The 20534-nt window shown below is 48.6% G+C and overlaps 2 protein-coding genes across 2 annotated transcripts in view; one reads left to right on the top strand and one right to left on the bottom strand.

Moving 5' to 3' along the window:
• The window catches only part of RNASEH2A (ribonuclease H2 subunit A), a 100625-nt gene extending 90708 nt beyond the window's left edge, over nucleotides 1–9917 (bottom strand). The window contains exons 1-2 of the mRNA XM_078689232.1: nucleotides 9667–9917; nucleotides 8024–8095 (exon numbers count right to left, since the gene is read on the bottom strand). Coding sequence (XP_078545358.1) covers nucleotides 8024–8095; nucleotides 9667–9793 — 199 coding nt within the window. The 5' untranslated portion in view covers nucleotides 9794–9917. The remainder of the gene's footprint in view (nucleotides 1–8023; nucleotides 8096–9666) is intronic.
• LOC144765201 (uncharacterized) overlaps nucleotides 9795–20534 on the top strand; it is a 40564-nt gene continuing 29824 nt past the window's right edge. Inside the window, exons 1-2 of the mRNA XM_078650317.1 lie at nucleotides 9795–9839; nucleotides 10027–10148. Of these exons, the coding sequence (XP_078506443.1) occupies nucleotides 9795–9839; nucleotides 10027–10148 (167 nt within the window). The remainder of the gene's footprint in view (nucleotides 9840–10026; nucleotides 10149–20534) is intronic.

Here is a 20534-nt window from a genome sequence, read left to right as displayed (position 1 = left end):
ATCCCCAGACTTAAAGACTCTAAAATGGCTGCCTTTTGAGGCCAGAATACATCTAAAAATTGCAGTTATGACACACGCGGCCGTGCACCACAAGGCACCCAACTACCTCGCTCAAAAGCTGTCTATATCAGGAGGTTCGAGATCCAATAGGAGTACAAAAAATCTACTCCTGAAACCTCGTAGATTCCGGAAAGTGAAAACCTACAAGCGCTCCTTCTCAGGAATGGCACCCAGGATCTGGAATGCGCTCCCTCCTGAAATCAGGCTGATCCCCTCCACTGCACTCTTCAAGAAAGAGGTGAAAACCATCCTTCTGGCCAAGATCTCCTGATCGTTATAGATGCTGGTTCAGAGACTCTTCATTGCTTGTATCACTGCGCAATATCCCCTGGCACTATACTCTACTTGTTGGGGGCACCACTACGCTACTCTCTTACTACCGACCAAGATGTGATACACGTTGGTTTACTGATTCACCTGTACACCTCTGTAGTGGGATCAATGACCTGTGCTGTCCTATATTACTTCCTTACCTGATTGTATATGGATTGGTTTTATGTATGTTTTTATTAACCATGTTATTACCATGCTATTGACTATTATGCTGTTCCCATTATCTCTGTTGACTCCTACTGCCCCTACCCTGTCTTTGTAAAGCGCTCTGATATCTGTAAGGATCCTGTTCGCGCTATATAAAACTTTGAATAAATAAATAAAATAAATAAAGCTATCCCCTCCAACCTTCACGAGAGCCGCCACCCCCGGCGACCCCCTCGGGAGCCCGGCGACCCCTGCTCACCCCACTCTGCGGATCAGACCCCAACTCCGGCCCACCATTTCAGGCCCCGACTCCATCTTGGACCCTCCACGTCCGGACCACGTGGCCTCGGCCCGACCTCGGCCACAGCCCCAGCGAAGCCCCGACATCGAGGCACCAAGATCCAACCAGGTGGTAGAGCGGCCACTTGGCAGATCCAGGAGGAGGGGAGATTCGATGGGCCTCCAGCCGTCCCCGGACGCCTGGTTTCGATCGCCCTCTGGCCTCCCTGGGCGCTGGCTCCACCCCCCTGCTGGGTGTCTGGACACTCTCATCCCGGCCCCTCTGACCCCCAGGCGCGAGGGTCCGGACATCAAAGAACTCCAGACCTATATCTGGGGCCGCTCTGGGATGAGTCAGTAGTTGTATCCTGGAGTCGAGAGCCCTGCTGACGCTGTCGCGGCTGACCCCGAGAAGAACTCGCTACTTTGAACCCTGAACCTCTGGAGTCCTGCTGGCGCTGCCGCGGACCAACCTCGCTGAAACCATCTTTGGAGTCCTGCTGGCGCTGCCGCGGCCCAACCTCACTGAAACCATCTTTGGAGTCCTGCTGGCGCTGCCGCGGCCCAATCTCGCTGAAACAATCTTCGGAGCCTGCTGGCGCTGCCGCGGCCCAACCTCGCTGAAACCATCTTTGGAGTCCTACTGGGGCTGCCGCGGCCCAACCTCGCTGAAACCATCTTCGGAGCCTGCTGGCGCTGCCGCGACCCATTCTCGCTGAAACCATCTTCGGAGCCTGCTGGCGCTGCCGCGGCCTGAACCTCGCAGAGCCCCCCAGCTCGAGGATTGAAAGCTGAGCGTAGGGTATCCCTGTACCAGACTGGTATTAAGACTGTCCCGCTACCCCTTTCCTTCCAGTTACCGAGACTCTAAGGATCCCTCGATCCGCTTGTACATATTGCCGAAAGAACCAATCGTTGATGTTGATAAAGATTCTAAGAAGTACTCTCTTGTGTGGTGTCCCTTTGTAGTGTTGTGATTACTCTACTGTGACGATTCTAGGAGAGGGCCCTCACCCAGGAGGCCTCTCGACGGCGCTCGGCCAATTCCATAAGGAGAGGTGGGCCTCGGGGTGGTCAGTCAGACATCTTCTGCCTCCCCAGGGACCGCCTTTCTAACAATCCATGTGGCAACTTTTACAGAATTGTTACGGAGTGATGATGCCAAAGGCAAGAAATGTGAGGATCTTTGGTCGCATAAAGATAGTGATGTGAAAAAAGTGGACTTTACTGCATTATTACATTTTTACAGGAAAACAGAACTGCTGTAGTGGACATAATAAAAAACTAGAGTCTGAAAAAAACCCTTATCTGCCAACTGTTCAGCATAATTTGTGTAGATGTGAAACATCTTCTTGAGAGTAGGCTCGGCGACACCTTCAGTGACTTTGGCACTGCAGCATGTTCCATGTTAGAGTGCTTGCCACTTGATAAGCAAAGCAACGTTGGAGAGCAAATCATGAACGTTTATTTGACAAGGTATGAGAAATGGCTTGCAATGATGCACAGAAATGTCCCTTCACCACCAATGGCATTTAAAGTCAATGAAACCTCACTGTGGTACTCTGAACAAGTTCTAGATCCCTTAAGTTAAGGGGAATTTCCTCCGTAGTTTCAAAAGTGCTGCTTCATTTCGGACCGCTTCAATAACTCTGAGCAAAAACAACAGGTGATGGACAGAATGCAGAACAATGTCATAGATTCACCCCAGTACAGAGATCTGGGCCTAAATCCATAGTTTTTTTGCTCACCATGCCTTTCCAGCCATATGCAAAATCAGTCCACTGGAGTCAAGCTATCCTGGCTGAAGACGGCTGATAGCCAGAAACCGGTCCTAGGATGCGTGATTCCGGTCCAGGAAAGACATGGCTTGGCAGTTCGGGCTGGACTGTTCCCATGAAGCACAGGGTCTAGGCTGATTTGCATATGGCTATGTCTGAACTGGGGTGGTGTGAAGTGCAAAAAACGATGGATTTGAGCCCAGATCTCTGTACTGGGGTGAATGTATGACATTGTTCTGCATTCTGTCCATCAACTGTTGTTTTTGTAATCAATAACTCTGAGGGCATAAGAGCCCAGCTCAATGCAATGTTGCAGAAACTGCCCTGAAAATCGCAATCTTCAAGTGCACCAGTATTGGCATGGAAAGCTATGACAGTGGCCAGAGTTAACAATCTGTGTACTGACTGTTTTGGCCTTGCCCGCTTCAAGTGCCAATGTTGAGGGGGCCTTTTCACAGAAGTTTATATGGGAAGGAAAGACCAAGCGCACATGACCAAAGACTCGCTGAAGAAATATTGTATGGTGTACTACAATAAGCTTAATTTGCAAAAGTCTATTTGGACCTCATATACACTGTCTATATACCATGTTCTATCAGTGCAGAAAGCAAGCAATAATAAAAGCAAATTGTTCCATAAACACCGGAAAAACGTTTGTTTTTAGTGGCGCAAAAATGTGTAACCACTGATAACAACTGTTTAAGGTATTGAAATCAACTGGAAAAAAAACACCAGAATTTACCAAAATGTAAACTGAAAACCGGAAAGTCTACTTATGAACTGCACAGTAAAAACAGAATCTCTGTAACAAAAGCAGTAACCCACTGAGCTAGCCACATAAAATATTGTTCTTTGATATGTACAGTACACGTTCTTTGCAGCAGGCATATTAACCCTCTGTGCTACCCTAGAAAGTGAAAACTGACACTAGACAAAACTGCCCTCTCTCTCAAGCAGGTACAATAATAAATCACTTTTGGTTAACTTGACACTTTTATTGTTGCCCGAAAACTGCTTGTAGGAAGGTGGCTACCTGACTATGGTTACCCCAGAATTTTATGCCTGTGTTTAGCTGGTTTTTTGACTTAGTTGACCTGGTTCCCTGCTAATCAGGGCCCCAGGCCATCTGCTCTCTCTGTAAAATGGATTCCATGTACCCTAGGTACATACCACAATTGGAAATGGACTCCTTGTCAGCCCCTGTATAATGCACTATAGGTGCCCAGGGCATAGGAGCCACCAAGGCCTACCAGGGGCTGCAGCATATCTTTTGCCACCCCTGGCTGGTTCTTAAATTGACACAACTGGCTGATCACTCAGCTGGGGTAAGGTGGTGTAATCACCCCTTGCTTAGGTATAGTATACCTATATCTAAACCTATATCTGGACACATATTAACCTGTGAGCCACTCCTATGGAAGGCCTCATCAATCCTGGAGGCAGAGTAATAATAATAATAATAATCCACATTTGTAAAGCGCACAATCACCCGTTAGGGTCTCTAGGCGCTGGGGGCCGTCGGGAAGATTAAGCAAGCTATTGCCCAGAGTCACATGGTGCTGGGCTAACCTGCCGCCGGAGCCGGGGATCGAACCGTGATCCCCAGATTCCAGCGTCAGTCGCCCTGGCCGCGGCGCCACACCTCTTCCAGAGTGCGTGGTTTCATGTGAGATGGAGCTCTAGCATGAGCTGAGCCTGTCTGCAGCTGTCGGGAACAACTCCCTAAGCTGTTTCAGAATAATGCCATACCATATACTCTTAAGTGCCTTATAATCCTCGCGGTTATATAGCAACTTTGGTTTGGCTTTATCAAAACATGTCGTGTAAGGTGTCATACGATTTGGAATACTATCCCCTCGCCAGTTCTGGCGACGGGGATAGCATTCCACCCCTCTAGAGGGGTAAGACATGTTACTTTGCTTAAATGCGGTTAATTTCAAAAAGGACCTTAGATCCACAAAATGGATGCCTCTGCCACAGACAAGAGTCTGGACCCCTGCAGCTGACCGAAACTCAGCCAAATGGGGCCTGGACAAAGGGTTTCCTGTCACAGGAGGGTGTCACCGCCCTCCAGACAGGAGATAGTGGATTGTAGCAGGGAGGTTTGAAAGAAACCAGACACTGCATGGGGAGCACAAGGCTGCCCCTTGCATAATCCGGCCAAACCGGTTCTGGGGCACTCCAGCCCTCGTGCCAGGGCGGCCTGGATCAAAGGAAGGGGGTGTATCCACCCACTTCCTGGGTCCCACCCATAGGAGGGGACCTAGCAGGTAATCCAGCCCCCAAAATTAGTATAAGACTGGGAGCAGTGCCAATGCACTTTAGATCATCCTGAAATCACCTTTAAACTAAGAAGACGACTGGACTTCGACATTCTGATGAACAGAAGACTGAAGAGCATCTCCCTTGTGGCCTAGGAGGGGCCACCCTGTGAACACAGGCACCACCCAGCACCTCGACGTCTGCTTTGCCGCCGCCTCCCGCCGGAGCCCGAGTGCAGAGCCTGACAAGACTCAGCTTCCCAGACTTCTCCCAGCCCGATCCACAGTCCCTGCAAAGAAGGGACCCGTGGAGGCACCGAGAGACGTGGGAGCGGACATCTTGAAAAAACCCCGAGACGCTGACTGCGCAGCACCCGAGGCACCCTCGACTCTGTGCTTTGGGGTTTGAGAAGCCCCACAATCGAGCAGCATCTGCACCAAAGATCAGCCCTCCAGCATCTCCACGATCTGCGTGGGGCCCTTTTGCTTTGTGCCACTCGACTCACCATCCCGGCCGCTTGTCACGTGGTCAGCGGCCATCTTGGCGACGAAACCTACAATTTACACTGTGGGTCTGGTTGCTCCAGACCTGCCCTCGCTCCTGTAGAAAGGAGTACCCGCTCTGACCTTGCTGGTCCGAGTAATAAGCCTTTTTCACTTTCCCCGTGGCTTGCATTAGCCAAGGCTTGTTTGCTTCAATCGAGTTGCCGACACCGCCATCAGCTAGAGCCTTCGAGGGACAGCTCGTGATCGACTCCTGGATGTCCTTGACCTCTTCGTGTCCACGTGGCTGCAGAGAGAAGCAACACCTCATCACCTGTTTGCACCCGACTTTGCCTGGTTCCAATCTGGTTCCACGGTGGTCACTGGTCAGTGACTTTGAACACTGTCCCCTCTGCTTTCAGGTCTTCACCACTTCAGATCCACCCTTGGATCCACGGGACACTTCTCCTTCACATCGCCTGCAGCATCTTCAGCTTCAAGCGCCAAGAACCTGCGTGTCAAAACCCGACGCCACTTCGACCCTGTGCACCCGCTTCCTGTGGGTGAGGTAACTTTGCTCTGCCGGTGTTCCCACACTGGTACACATCTCTAGGGTCTGTGTCTTAAGTTTTGTTCCTCTAGGTTCAGCGGAAGTGTCCTTAAACTTTAACTTTACAACTTTTACGCACCATTGGTTAACATTGGTGCATGCGTGCGCTTTCCGCACATCTCCCGAATCCCGAGGGCCATTCCCGACTTCAGCATTGCTTGTCCTGACTGCTCCCAGCGATTCCCTAGGCCCTAGGCCTAACCACTGCTCGAGTGGCATCTCTTATACCACTTGTTTAGTATATGGTTTGAGTGGCCCCCTGCCCTCATCCATAATTGTGCAACTTTGTATGTTTAAACAGTGCTTTTGATTTAACGCTTGTGCCCCTTTATTCATAAAGAATACTGGGGATTGTTTTTAGTAATAAATACATATATTTTTATAATATATACTTGTGTGGTGTCCTTTCATTTGATATTACAGGATTGTATGTGGTAAAACAGCTCGCTTAACACGACCTCTTAAGTTAAGCCTTTAGGCTGCTTAGTCCATGCTACCCCTAGGATAGCTTGTCTAATAAGGTTGACTTACAACCAGACACCATAAGGGATTGTTTGGTCTGATAATAGGTGGTTCCAGAATTGGAAACATCACCTATCAGGCCAACTTCTCACACTGCTGAATATACAAGAAACATTGCAGTGTTTTTAAAACTGCTACACAAACCGTCCCCACTAACAAACCCTGTCCCCCACCCATCCAGCCTCCCGGGGAAACGGCCGTCCGTAATCTGATGCCCGGTACGGCCATTTCAACCTTGGTGGTGTTCAAAACAGACAATGTCTTGGCCAGTTCATCAACAATCACTGACCGTGAGCATGCTGTGGCTGCATGGATGCTGTGTTCGACATAAAACAAGGGCAATTAATGTGTTATTCATATTACCTAAACAATGGCTAGACTGCTAGAAGGATTTAACTTGAAATGTGTGCTCTTTAACGATCATTTCTGAAGTTTTGCAGGGCATTTGAAAATCTTGTGTCAACTCCAAACCTAATAATCCTATCTTACTTTACTGGTTGCTTCCAGTAGAGGTTTGCACAGGGCCCGCAGCTCACGAGTCACAACGACCGGCACCACCACAAGGGGAGTCGGAGAGTCGAGACTCTAGTCGAGTCGATGTTACAACTCAGTCAGTCTCACTCGACCTCAGCTGCCCCGCAGCCCGCCCAAGGTCCGATCGTCAGACTTAGAAAGTGACAATTAAGTGAAGCAAGTCACTCACAGCTCAGTTTCGAACTTGTATTGATTCTAGACAGTCACTCTAGAGTCTTGACACCCAGTACTCATGAATCCTACTTGACTCCGAGCCGCATCAGCGCAGCTTTTACTACTGCGATGGGCTGGCAAATAATTTTTGCCAGGGCCATCACTACTGATGGCGCTTCCAGAATGACAGTCCTAGGACAAGCTCAGCGGCCCCAAACTCAGTGGTACACAAACCGCACCAGGCAACAAGTCCTCAGCTAGGGTAGGGTGCAGCAGGAGCACACTGGCACTTACACATATGTGCTGCTAGCTGCAGTACGTGTAGTTAGGCACTGTCCAATCAAGCCGAGCCATGCTGTGCGCGCGACGTACTGAATTGTGTAGCTTCGTGGCGCAGGCCAGCAATAGATACATACAATGTATCAAATCAAGGACTGCGCCGCCCGGGACAGGGTCAACATAGCAACAAGTGAGGCAAGTTCTTTCCCCCACCCAGGCCCAGCTTGCAGGCCATCATGATGTCTCTGCAGGCAGAGCTTCAGCACAGCAGTGCAATTAAGCAATGCTCACACTGTTGCTGATTTTATGCCACCAGAGTGCTTGCCAAGGTTTCTCAGTAATAGTATTTCTATAAAATAACCTACAACTGAAAGTCCAACACCCTTTTTTGCTGTATCAACAGAGAACAAGAAGGAATAGCTGAGATTTGGGTGGTGAATGCTGTGCAAAAGTCAATTCAGAAGGCTACAGAACCCACCACTGCCTGCACAGATTAATTCAGTTTGCTGGTTCCTCCTAAGTTCACACAAACAAAATAGGGGCAATATAGTGTGGAGAGCATAGCTCTTGGTTTTATGACTTACCTGCGACCTTCAGATCCACCAAATCCTGCTTCTTGGACACCGGGCAGTAACATATGCCGTACACCATAGGGCCTGTGAAGATACAGAAGCAAGCACTAAACAGGCAGAAATGGTGCTAGATAGTCAAATGGTTCGGATATAGGACATAAAGAGTGTGTGCAGCCATCAACGGAAACAAGTCACATGTTAGAAGATAACACCTACAATAAATTCACCTTGCATAATGATTGATAGACGCCAGCACACTGTGTTAAATAAAGCAGTCTATGGAGTAACTAAACCCAACACATTCGGTAAAAAGAAATATCCTTGAACCGTACAATGGAAGGCAACCAAAACGTGAAACTAGCTGTGCTACTTAAAACATGAGGGTATGGGGATTCCCACCAATCAAATAACTCACTCAGTTTAGCCAATACATGGAAGCATGCTAGTATGTGAAAAGGGAGTATGGGGCCTCCAAGCCTGTGGCAACATATGCATGCCACATCCCACAGCGTCCGCCGATATCTGAATGTGAGGCCTAGGCCTGGAACAATAAATGTATGGGGGCATTCAGGCCAACAAATAGGTACAGGGGTGCTTCATTGCCTTTCTGGTGAGGCCCATGGACCTGTACCAATGGCAGACCCAAATCAATTGAGAGTTGAGGGGACCTGTGACAATACAAGCTTTGCAGCACTTCAGTCCTGTACCAACTGCTGTACGAGAACATCCAGGGCCTGTCACTACATGCACTGCAACCCTTCCCTTCAGAGTTATGCAAAAAGCACGATGCCCTGTCGATACTGGGGTAAGGGGTTTCAAATGGCCACAGACGATAGTTTATTAGGTACCACCTAAGGCCAGTGTTAAGGACTGCATGGGTGCTCCAGCTCACGAACCAATGATGGGTACCTTTGGCCTGTTCCAACAGTGCACATAAGTGCAATCTGTTCTCTGCCTGTAGAACGGTACACCCAGACCCAGCGCATTTAAGGATACTGAAGCCCCAGGACAGGAGCCAAGTGACTCATGGGCCACGACCACCAGCCTGCAAATACGCTACCTATAAAACAAGCTGGTCTGCACACTGTGGAATTAAGAATACCCAGAACCTCAGCCAATGGGCTATCCCAAAACAAGCACTCCAAAGCACGTTCTAGTGAATATAAAGGGAGAACGGTACCTTTCCTAGCTAGCAGTATACTTACAGTAACGGTATGCGAGGTAGATTATAGATTGGACCGTGCGCCTGTTTACGTAATATAGCACTTAGTTTCCAACCATAAGATTTCGTGCAATAACGCAGCGCATTCGGAGAGTCAAAGTCCTGATTCACTTCAATCTCACCAGTTCGACTAATGCATGTGAAAACACTAATCTATGAAAACAAATTATATGTAACGGTACCAGTAATGCTACTGCCAAAACTTCCACATTGTCTCCGTTTTTGTGCAGCCATTATAACATATTGGGTGCACGAATGACAACACTGCTCGGTTCTAAGAGCCAGCCGCTCAGCTACAAGAGGACACGCCTGCAAAGGTCTGTCATACCACGTAACCCACCCACTTCAAGAGGACTCGCACATCCCACCAGTCTGTCACCCCCTCCTAACATAAATCCCGTAATTCATTCCCAAAAACCAGCCGCTCGCTCACCCAGGACTGGGCCCCGGCCCGCTTCATCTATTCCCAGGCAACACGGCTCACTGACGCACAAAGGAGGCACAGCAGAGCTGAGCCTGCTGCTGCAGCTGTTGTCTTTTTCAAACTCGCTCAAATCCATAATGCAGACACACAGTCAAACTCCCGCGCTCAGGACGGAGAAGGATGCAAGCACTGCGCACGCTCGAAGAAGTAGAACGCTCCTCGCCTCAGCTCGAATCTTTTTTTTTTCAGTCATTGTGCACGGCGGACATTTTGGAACTGGAATGTTAGCGTACAACTGAATTGACAAGGCGGGAATTGGCCAGCCCCCATATGTAGAATGCTCTCGTACGACGTGGAAAAAAGAGCTAGAGTGCTAACATATCTCGTAGACTATGCACGCGGTGGTCGCCATTCTGCAGACATGCCAACCCTCCCGATCCCGATTCAAGCATCCAGAAACCCGATTCCAGATTGACTAGGCAGCTCGACTGGTAAATGTACTCAGTAGTGTTTAACTTGTGAAAAGAAGTTCAGGGCCCACGGTTTGTCTTAGGAGCCAGCCGCCAGAACTGCACAATGCTGGGGCTGCCAACTGCCTATGACCTTATTCCACATAAAGCTGTTTTCTTCCTCCGCTTGCCGTTTCCTGTCCCTTCATCGCATTCTTTAGGTTCGTGCTCGCCCCTGCTTTCTCTGTTTAACACTGTTTTCCAGCTTTTCTCTTTCCCTCTTGTTGCTTGCCTTTTTTTACCTCTTTTCCCAACAAATGAGTGCTGCATGGTGCCCACCACCGGCCCAAATTATCCACTATGCATTCACAATGTAGCAGGTGGCCAAATATATCACGGCCATAATTAACGTTGTCTGTAAATCGAGCTATGTAGAAGGACCTTTCCGTCACAGGCTTGTCACTAAGACCAGAACATCATTGATATATTACAGCAACGTAATTGTTTGGATTTCTCTCACTGTTTAATTTATTAAAATTGATAGATGCATAAATAAGTAAGTGAGTGCAGGGACCCAAATGTTTCTTTGGGGCCTGTGGAATGCTGGAGTTGCTGAACAGTAAATGTGCCTCATCTTGTTTTCTTCCTTTTAACACCTGATACTCTCTGTATTTCACACTGTCAGATTCGTATTCATCCTTCCTTTCTTTCTCCATCCCTGTTTTCCTCTCTTTCTGCACATCCTTCTTTCCCCCAGTGCTGCCTGTCTCTCTCTCTATCAAACTCTGATGATGACATCAATGAGGGTTGCCTATCTCTGGCAACCACAAGAAGGAATGACATAGAGCATCGCAGGCACAGCAGCCACACAGCCCCTGGTGCAGCTACTTCGGGCCTCTGTCCTTCTCCTTACTTCGCTTAATCTCAGTGGCAATAAAGGCAGTGACAGGAACAGAAACTAAACAGTGTTTATCTTCTGTAGTTTTGCCTCGTTGTCCTTTCCTTTTCCCATTAGCAGCAAAGGGAAGGCTTTTCAGGGTATTAAGTAGGATGACCAGACGTCCCGGTTTTCCACGGACGGTCCCGGTTTTTGGAGCAGTGTCCCGACACTTTGCTGCAAATTAAAGAAATGTCCCAGTTTTTTCTTAGTGCCCGGGTTAAACAGATAAATCAGACATGCCAACCCTCCTGATTCAGGCGGGAAACTACTGATTTGAAGGCTAGTCTCCCGCCTCCCGATTCAAGCATCCAGAAACCCGATTCCACAGGATACAGCAGGAATTACAGAATTACCTGCTTCGGGTGCTCAAAATAACTCAAAGTTGAGCTAAACTGAGAGCTGAAAATTACATTGGCACCCCAGCCTTTGTTTTCCTCTCCACATCCCGTAGTTGTGAATATATTATTACCTGAGCCAGCCCAAAAGCTATTGGTTTAGAAGTGAGCCTGGGCAGGCCCAAGGTTCAGAACTTCGGAAATAAATGTGTTTTCCGGCATCCGATTCCTACGCCCTGCGCAATAATATTTCTGGGCGGGCTTCAGCACTGCAGGTATCTCTCCTGAGGCTGAGAGTGAGGCTCGAAGTACTGCACTGTCGGTAACCTGTTCCTGCAGGCCAGTGCACAATATTGTCAAGTTCCCTCTGCTTGCTATGGCGTGCTCCTAACACAGGTTAAATAAAGGCAAGGAAAAAAAAACATTTAGTAAAAGTGAGAAATAGCCTTGTGAGAAAAAAACGTATTTTAAACTGTTTTTGCTTGAACACTTTGTAAAGCTACCATCATTAAAATGTTGATGCCAGTCTTCATTCACACACGCTACAGTCGTAGTCTCTATGGCCCAAACGTACATTTTATCATTGGCAGTCAGAGGCAATTGGAACAATTGAAGGACAGTCGCACAAAGCAAATGTGCGCCTTCATCCAAAGCAGTTCTGAATTACCTTCGGGTCGCGTTCCCACTCTAAACACTAACACTCTTTGAAGTTCAGAGTGACTCTGCACTTCAAAGAGTGTTAGTGTTTATAGAGTGAGAAAGCAGACTGGTGCAGAAAATGTTTCTCACTCTGAAGATACAGGCCCTGCCACGCTTGATGCACCTCTGAGAAGCATACGCACTGAGTGCCAGCACTGGGCCTAGCTTCAAAAACATAACAATAGAAATGTTTCTGATGCTAGGCCCTGCTGGCACACAGCCTGTATATTGCTCAGAGGTGCGTGGCACTGGCAGGGCCTAGCTTTAGAAACATTTCTATCTACATGTTGTTAAATGACATCCCTTTATTAATCTAATAACCGCACTTTCACAATTGCTTTATTAACCTTCTTGCTTCACAAATTTACTTGGAATTGCACCATTTACCTACTCTTTTTTCAAACTTTTCTCAGGGGGAGATCCCTCCCGAGCCCTCGTTAAGGTGTTCGGGCTTATTCACTTAGCTCACATGCAATAGTCCACTCCAACAGATGTTTACACCCCACCACTTTCAAATGTCATCAGCAACCACTGCCAGCGATCCATTTCATGTTACGCGTTATTCAGGACTTTCCACCCTCGTATATTTCTCCCTCTTATCGAAGTTTAAATGTTGGCATGTATGTGTACAGTCCAACTCTAAACGTCGACTTGCAATAAAGTATGAAATCCACTCCTAACTTTTAAATTACCATAGTCTTACATATGAAATTAAGTTTGACCGTTCTCTTTAATATGTTGTTGTTGAAAGCTTTATTCGATATGCAAAGACATCTTACAAGCATGACATATATTTAAAAAAGCAACCTTTACAAAAGATACAATTATGTCATACATTTTTTGTTAAAAAAGATAAAATTTTAGAGATCACCCTAATATAAATTAACTAAAAAAAAGGATTAAACCGAGATAGACAATCTATTGCAACGAATTAACCAAGAACGTTTTAAGAATTTGGAGACGCCACAGACTATGAGAGAAGAGGTATCAGTCAATAAAATTCGGAGAGCCACCGAATGCAAGCGTGTTCCCAGGCGTTTGAAAAGGGGTTTCAACCAGTATCTCCTTGGATGGATATAGTCTGGGCACTCAAAAAGTATATGTGCCACCGTCTCCGACCTGGTTGGGCAGCAAGCACAATAGGGGGATAAATGGGCGTAGGTCTTTCACTTGGATATGGTTCCTCTTAGCGGAAGGGTACCAACTCTAAACTTAAAGTAGAGGGCCCTGTCCGTTGGCATAGTAATTAAGTCCATGTAAGGTTCATATAATGCCACATCCTTTATTTTAAGGAACGCTGCAGTCGAGTTGCAATGGTGTGGATTCCCACTTAGTTGGCAAGAGACCCAGTCCCAATATAGTTTTTTAAGGACTGCCTTAGGAGGAGCAGATCTCGTAGTCCAACAGTCTCCTAGGCCCAGTTCCCCCAGAAGGGTTTTAGTGTCCCTCAGCCACTTGATCTTGTTCCAGCTCCCCATGTTTATTATTTCTGACAGTCCATCCGCATAGGATTTTAATTCCGGAACCCCCCCATATGCGGGACCATAAAAGCAATGGGCGAAGACGGGCCTGGTCTTTGATGCTTTTGCAGCCCAAATCCAAGAGCACTGGGACTGTAGGGGTGCTCGAGGGAAGAGCTAGGAGGTCCTTCAGGAACTTGTTTTCAGTCTTGGATAGGGAGTCCAAATTGCAGTGGCCCCATAGCTCCGCGCCATACAGGGCAGAAGTAACCCCCCTTGCCTTGTAGATCTCGATTGCAGGAGCCACTGTAGATCTGGGGGATGCGTGATATTCCTTGAGTAAAGCACCCCCTACCCTTTTGTGACAGAGGACCATCTTATTGATATGTGAAGACCAGCTCATTTTATCATTCAAACGTAGACCCAAGTAATCAAATTCTGTCACTTTCTCCAAAGGGAACAAGTTCAAAATGGGAGGGCGACCTAATTTCCTTGGTGGACGTAGTACCAGGTATTTAGTTTTTTCTACGTTTATCACCAGCCCTCTGGATACACAGAAGTCCTGAAAACGGGTCAACAACTTTTGGAGCCCCTGGGGGGTCTTTGAAATAAGGATAGTGTCGTCCGCAAACAACAATGTTGGGATGCGTACACCCCCCAGACATGGTGCATCTGCAGGTTCCTGTAGCAGATGCTCCACCACACCATTTACATACAAGGAAAAGAGTGTGGGAGCTAACACACACCCCTGCCTGACACCCCTACAGACCGGGATCCTATCTGTTGTTTCGCCGTTTCTCCCCCAACGGACCTGTGCAAAATTGTTCATATGAAGTTTCCTGAGAAGAAACAAAATGTACAGGGGGAGGCCCATTCGATGGAGAACCCTCCAAAGTTCTTCCCTGGGAACTAGGTCAAAGGCAATCTTCAAATCAATGAAGGCCAAATAGAGACTGCCCTTGCCTAGCTCCACCACCTTCCAGTACAGAAGTAAAAGCCTGAAGACCTGCTCAATTGTGCCTGTACCTGAGCGAAAGCCTGCTTGGAAATCTGATAGAACCTGATTCTCATCCGCCCATTGAAGGATTCTCCCCAGGATGACCTTTCCAGCTACTTTTTGGGTAGAATCAATCAGGCTTATAGGCCTGTAGTTCCCTGGGATGTCTCTACTTCCCTTTTTGTAGATGGGGACTACCACTGCCCCTCTCCATGACTCAGGGGTCGGGCCGTCCTCCAAGATGGCATTCAGGAGGGCCGAGATCATTAGGCCCCAATCAGATGGGTAGGCACGCAGCAAATCCCCTGGGAGCCCGTCTGGGCCAGCAGCCTTCAGTGGGACCACGGTTTTGATGGCATTCTCAACCTCCCGTGGTGTAAACAAGTCAGAAGTGCTATATTCCATTGAAAAGGAGAATACAGCTGGCTCACTTAGGGGCTCTTCTATCGCTGAATATAAGGCCCCGAAATGATGGAACCAGGCCTGGGGTGGAATAGTGCAAGTTCTCAGGGTATCGTCGGGTCTATTACGAGAGCCTAACAATTTCCAAAAACCCCTAGCATCTTTATCTTTACTGGCAGCGAGCAAGTCCGACCAGAATTTCTCCTCCCATTCCTTCTTTGCTAACTGGATTGACTTGGAGTAAACCTTCCTTGCCTCCCTTATCCCAACTTGGGATTTTGCTTTAACCGCCTCAACTAAATTTTTCTTCGCCTCCCTGCAGTTGTGGGTGTACCAGCCGTCTCTTGTGTTGGCCCTTACTTTCGCCCCACTATGCCTCTGGGGCACAGTAAGCAAATTTGTCAAGGCCCCAGTTAGGTTGCAAAATACTTCGCATATCTCCCCCAGACCCCCATCAACTGTGCCCAGTTTCTGATGGGCTAGGGCCAGAAGTTGGGACACAGCCTCCAGTTTGCCGGCAGACAAAAGAAGTTTTGGCCACTTCAGGCGTCTACCGCAAAGGGATACCTCCGACTCGCCTAGCCCAACTGTGGAGCTAGGTACGGGACCACCACTACTAACAGACCACCAAGGGGCTAGGGTGAGGGACAGCAGATTATGATCGCTTTCAACTGAAGGTACTATTACCATATCCCTCAGTGAACTCCATAAGCACACATCAAGCAAGATGTAATCAATTCTTGATGTGTGATTGGGCCTATTATAAGTATGGGCACCCCCCTTATCCGAGCTTGTCCTTCCATTTAAGGAGTCTTCAATCTGTGGGGCGCGACCCCCAGGGGGGTCGTGGAGTCCTGGGAAGGGGGTCGCAGATTCTGCCAGAGTGCAGTTCCTGGCGTCAGGCTGATGCAGGGTGCTCACGGCGGAGGCCGCCTAATTCACACCGAGGTGTGAAACACATCAAAGCCTCATTAACAAGTAAAGGTCTTTTAAAGACCTGTGATAGTACTCTGGTGTGCCTTTGTGTGTGTCCAAGCTGTTTCAGCCGGGCTGACATACACGAGCTGGGGGGGGGGGCTGGGGGAGGAGGCTGTAGCCCTTTGAGTTCAATGGACTTAGCTGTGGGTTTATTTTTACTTTTAACGTTTTATATAGCACTAGTTTAGTAGGTATCCGAGCGCTTTACAAACACACAGTAAACAGCAGAAGGACAGCAGAAGGACATTACAATCATTGGTTCAAGTCCCACGAGCCCTCATACCTGGCGCCTGTGCAGGAGAAATGTGGCTGAGAGTCTGTTCTTCGCGGAGATGTTTTCACAGCTGGCTGCCACCCCCCCCCCCCATCCCCCCCAAGCAGGGAGGCACAGGGATGCCCTGCCATGAGAGAGAAAGAAGAAGGAAGACGAAGCAGAGAGATACTGACCCCCCATGAGAGATGCACAGACAAGGTGGGTGAATGAATGATGGGTGGATGGATGGATGAAAGGGTGGACGGATGAAGGATGTATGGATGGATGAAAGGGGCTGTATGGATGGACGGATGGAAGGATGAAAGGGTGGACGGATGTGTGAAAAGGTGGGTGGATGAATGATGAGTGGATGGATGTAAAGATGAAAGGGTGGATGGAAGAATGAAAGGGTAGTTTGGATGAGGGATGGATGTATGGATGGATAAAAGGTTGCATGGATTAATGATGGATGGATTTTTGAAAAGGTGGGTGGATGAGTGATGGGTGAATGGATGGATGTAAGGGTGGATGGATGTAAGGATGAAAGGATGAAAGTGTGGGTGGGTGGATGAAGGATGGATGTATGGATGAAAGGGTGGATGGATATATGGATGGAATAATGAAAGGGTTGATGCATGAAGGATGGATGTATGGATGGAAGGATAAAAGGGTGGATGGATGAAAGATGGATGTATGGATGGAAGGATGAAAGGGTGGATGGATGATGGATGTATGGATGGATAAAAGGTTTCATGGATGAATGATGGATGGATGGATGTGTGAAAAGGTGGGTGTGTGGATGGATGGGTGGATAGGTAAAGGATGGATGTATGGATGGAAGGGTGGGTGGATGAAGGATGGATGTATGGATGAAAGGGTGGATGGATATATGGATGGAATAATGAAAGGGTGGATGGATGAAGGATGAATGGAAGGATGAAAAGGTGGATGGATGAAGGATGGATGTATGGATGGATGGATGGATAAGCATGGATGAATGATGGATGGATGTGTGAAAAGGTGGGTGGAAGAATGATGGGTGGATGGATGGACGGGTGGATAGGTAAAGGATGGATGTATGGATGGAAGGATGAAAGGGTGGATGGATGATGGATGTATGGATGGATAAAAGGTTTCATGGATGAATGATGGATGGATGGATGTGTGAAAAGGTGGGTGTGTGGATGGATGGGTGGATAGGTAAAGGATGGATGTATGGATGGAAGGATGAAAGGAAGGATGGATGTATGGATGGAAGGATGAAAGGGTGGATGGATGAAGGATGGATGGATGTGTGGAAGTGTGGGTGGATGAATGATGGATGGATGGATGTGATGAGGTCTAACAGGCGCATTTATGGTTGTCGATAGTTGTTTATGATGAGCAGTACCAGTTTCTAGAATCTTTTGTCGGAAGGGGGTCCTTACGCCTAAAAAGGTTTTACAAGGGGGTCTCGGCATCAAAAAGTTTGAAGACCTCTGCCCTAAGGCCATGCTCTATACTGAGGGCATTTAGCTGCAATGCCACCTCTGACCATTTTTTGATCGGGGGCAGCTCTAGGACTGGTATCCCCCTTCTACCATCCTCCTCATCCTGGTCCTGGGTGACGTCCGAGCCCAAAGGCTCGAACGTACAATTGACATCGCCTGCAACCAAGCTGCAGGTTTTATATGGCGTTGCCCCTAACAAGTCCTCCAGCAGTGCAATTGTAGGTGACTGCCTCCCCCCCTTGGTGCCGCGGGCATATACATTAAATATATTCAAAACAGCGCGGCCCCTGACATCTTTCAATGTGATGTTAAGCAAGTCTGGGCTATTGGTCTTAGTTTCTACTACCCTACAATTAAGGGATGAAGCTACCCAGATGAGAAGTCCCCCCGAAGGTCGTCCTCGACCTGAATCTGGGGAAACAGCTGGAATGGCATAAGCGGAGTACCCCACCTATGTACTGGCTCCCTGCTCCATGTCTCCTGAAAAATGCATATGGAATACTCTTCTACTAGTGCATTCCAGTCGGGTAATGCCAGTTTTCTAGTTATTCCTGCAACGTTCCAGCTGAGGACCTTTAGGAGTTGGTCCGTCACAGCAAGAGCGTCGCGGGAAACTATCTCTTGGCATGGAGCCGCCCCATCCGAACCTGGCAATACTCCCCGATAATCACTAGAGACTTGGTCCCCCAAATGGTCCAAAGTCGCCGGTGGTGTAGTTTGGGTTTCATTAAGAGGGGGAGAGATAGATAACATTGCAGTAGCGTGTGAGGGTTTGCCCAAATACCCCCTTTCAAGGCCTCCCGCTGCCTCAAGTCAGTGGCTCATAAGGCCACAATTTTGGCCAAGCCACCCAGTCTGTGGATAGAAAAGGGGCTCGAGCATACCATTTGTTCCACCAATAGCACCATTGCTCATTTCCCCCGACACAGGCCTAAAAATGGTGTGGCTTACAGGCCTCGGGTAGAAATAAGTCAAGTCCACTGCACTAACCCCAGTGCCTCCCACCGCTTGATCTTGGCTGCAAATCAATCTGGCCACTCTATTATCCTGGAAGTTGATAATGACGCAGTCCCCCTCCAGCTGCTTCTTGCTCTTCCCAACCCAGCTCACCCTACGGACACCGAGGATTAGTCCATCTACGCCCGCAGGGAGGGGTTTATTTGTTTTTAGCCAGTGGATGCATTTGTTTTTTAAAGCCTGTTGGGTCTCCAGTAGGTTATCTTTCAAGGGTGGAACCTTCACCAATACAGCGACATAAGGGTGACAATCCGGGGGGAGATCAGTGTTGGGAATACGAGGCAATCTCTTCAGGGCAGGTGCAGCTGAAGCAGAAACTGCCGATTGGGTTTTGGCAGGATTAACTGATGGAACTACCCCGTCTCCCTTTGTTTTGGCGCTATTTAAGGGTAAATGCTTAAGTTTAGAATTAGGATTGCACCCACCCATTGGAGGTTTTGGTTGCGTTGCTAACTTTTGCACTTTAGGGACGTTAGTGAGGTTCCCTTGCGGTGGATTAGAATGTGGGACAGGACCTGGTTTGGCCGTGGATGGGGCAATATTAATAAGAGTTGCTGCCACACTTGGTTCTGTTAAAGACACCATCTTCTGCGGGACTAGGTCCTGTGGCAGGGCAGCTGCAACAGCTGCTCCTTTTCCCAACTTGCCACTTGTGGGGTCCTGACTATTCCTAGTCTGTTGTTTAATCAGAGATTTAAGTGAAAAGAAGTTATCGAGAGTCGACTGCTCAAGACTATTTACTCTATCCTCCACCCTCTTTATTTGGTGTATGAGCGGTGTCAATGAGTGGTTAAGCGCATTGACGAATTGTTCCAAGGAAACTGGGACTTGGGTTGGTAGTAGCTTGTCATTAATGTCGAGTCCCGTTTCCTGGGATAGGGGTTCTCCTAACCCATCCATATGCTCTGGGCTCTGACCATTACCTAATTTTGCACCTGTGGCCCTTAACCATTGTTTCCTGGAACGCTTGTAAAGTGTGGGGTGGCTACCTTTACGGTACTCGCAACTCTTTTCCTCTTGGCACGTTTCGAAGCACCCTGAAACACGCAAGGCTTTGTGGTACCCACCGGAGGAGCAGGGTCTGGCAACGGGGAGTTTTGGGTAGTGACAAAAGAAAATGAAGGTGAGTCGGACCCTCCCATAGCTTCATCACTAACAACACCTGGTGTTGACTGTGCTGCTAAAATCTCTAACCTATCAATACTTTCACTTATTTCGGACACCCAGGAATGCTCAGGCACTACTACAATGAGTGGTGGTGGGGCCGTAACTGTGGGGGGTGACAAGGCCTTGGCTGCGGGGCCAAGAGAGGATCGTCTAGCTGGAAAAAGATCCCCGGAGAGTCGACGTTCCGTCATTGCAATCTCCTTCTCTATGACTGCCGCTACTCTTGTTATAAACCTATCCATAGTTCCTATCATTGGATTCCCCCCAGCCCCTTCTCCTCCAGCCCTAAGAGGTTTCCCTGAGCGAGTGGACATGGTCGTGTTGTGCCTTGTTTTAAATGTCACGGTACCATTCAGGGCCAGTATAGAAGATGTTGGGGACCTGGCCCAGCCCAGCCCCTGTCAGCCCCTGACTGCCACGGACTGCCCGCCCTTTGCCCGGGCTTCGCTCGGCGTCCCGCACGCGTCCCGCTGTGCGACAAGGATCCAATTAAATAGTGGCCGTTGTGGGCGGGGGGGCGTGTCTCGCTGGGGGCGCGGCCGTGCGCACCTGAGCGTCGCAGGGACTCCTGGTCTTTCGAGTCCCTGCTTGTGCACGCCTTCCTCCTTGCCGCCTCCTCAATCAGCAGACAGCCTTTCAGCCTGGCCCCTCGCTGCAACCCGCGAAGCGGCACCCGCAAAGCGGCACCCG

This window comes from Lissotriton helveticus, chromosome 1_1 (assembly GCF_964261635.1).
Source record: "Lissotriton helveticus chromosome 1_1, aLisHel1.1, whole genome shotgun sequence".
In the NCBI taxonomy this organism is placed as follows: domain Eukaryota; kingdom Metazoa; phylum Chordata; class Amphibia; order Caudata; family Salamandridae; genus Lissotriton; species Lissotriton helveticus.
This window is presented reverse-complemented; position numbering and strand designations above follow the sequence as displayed.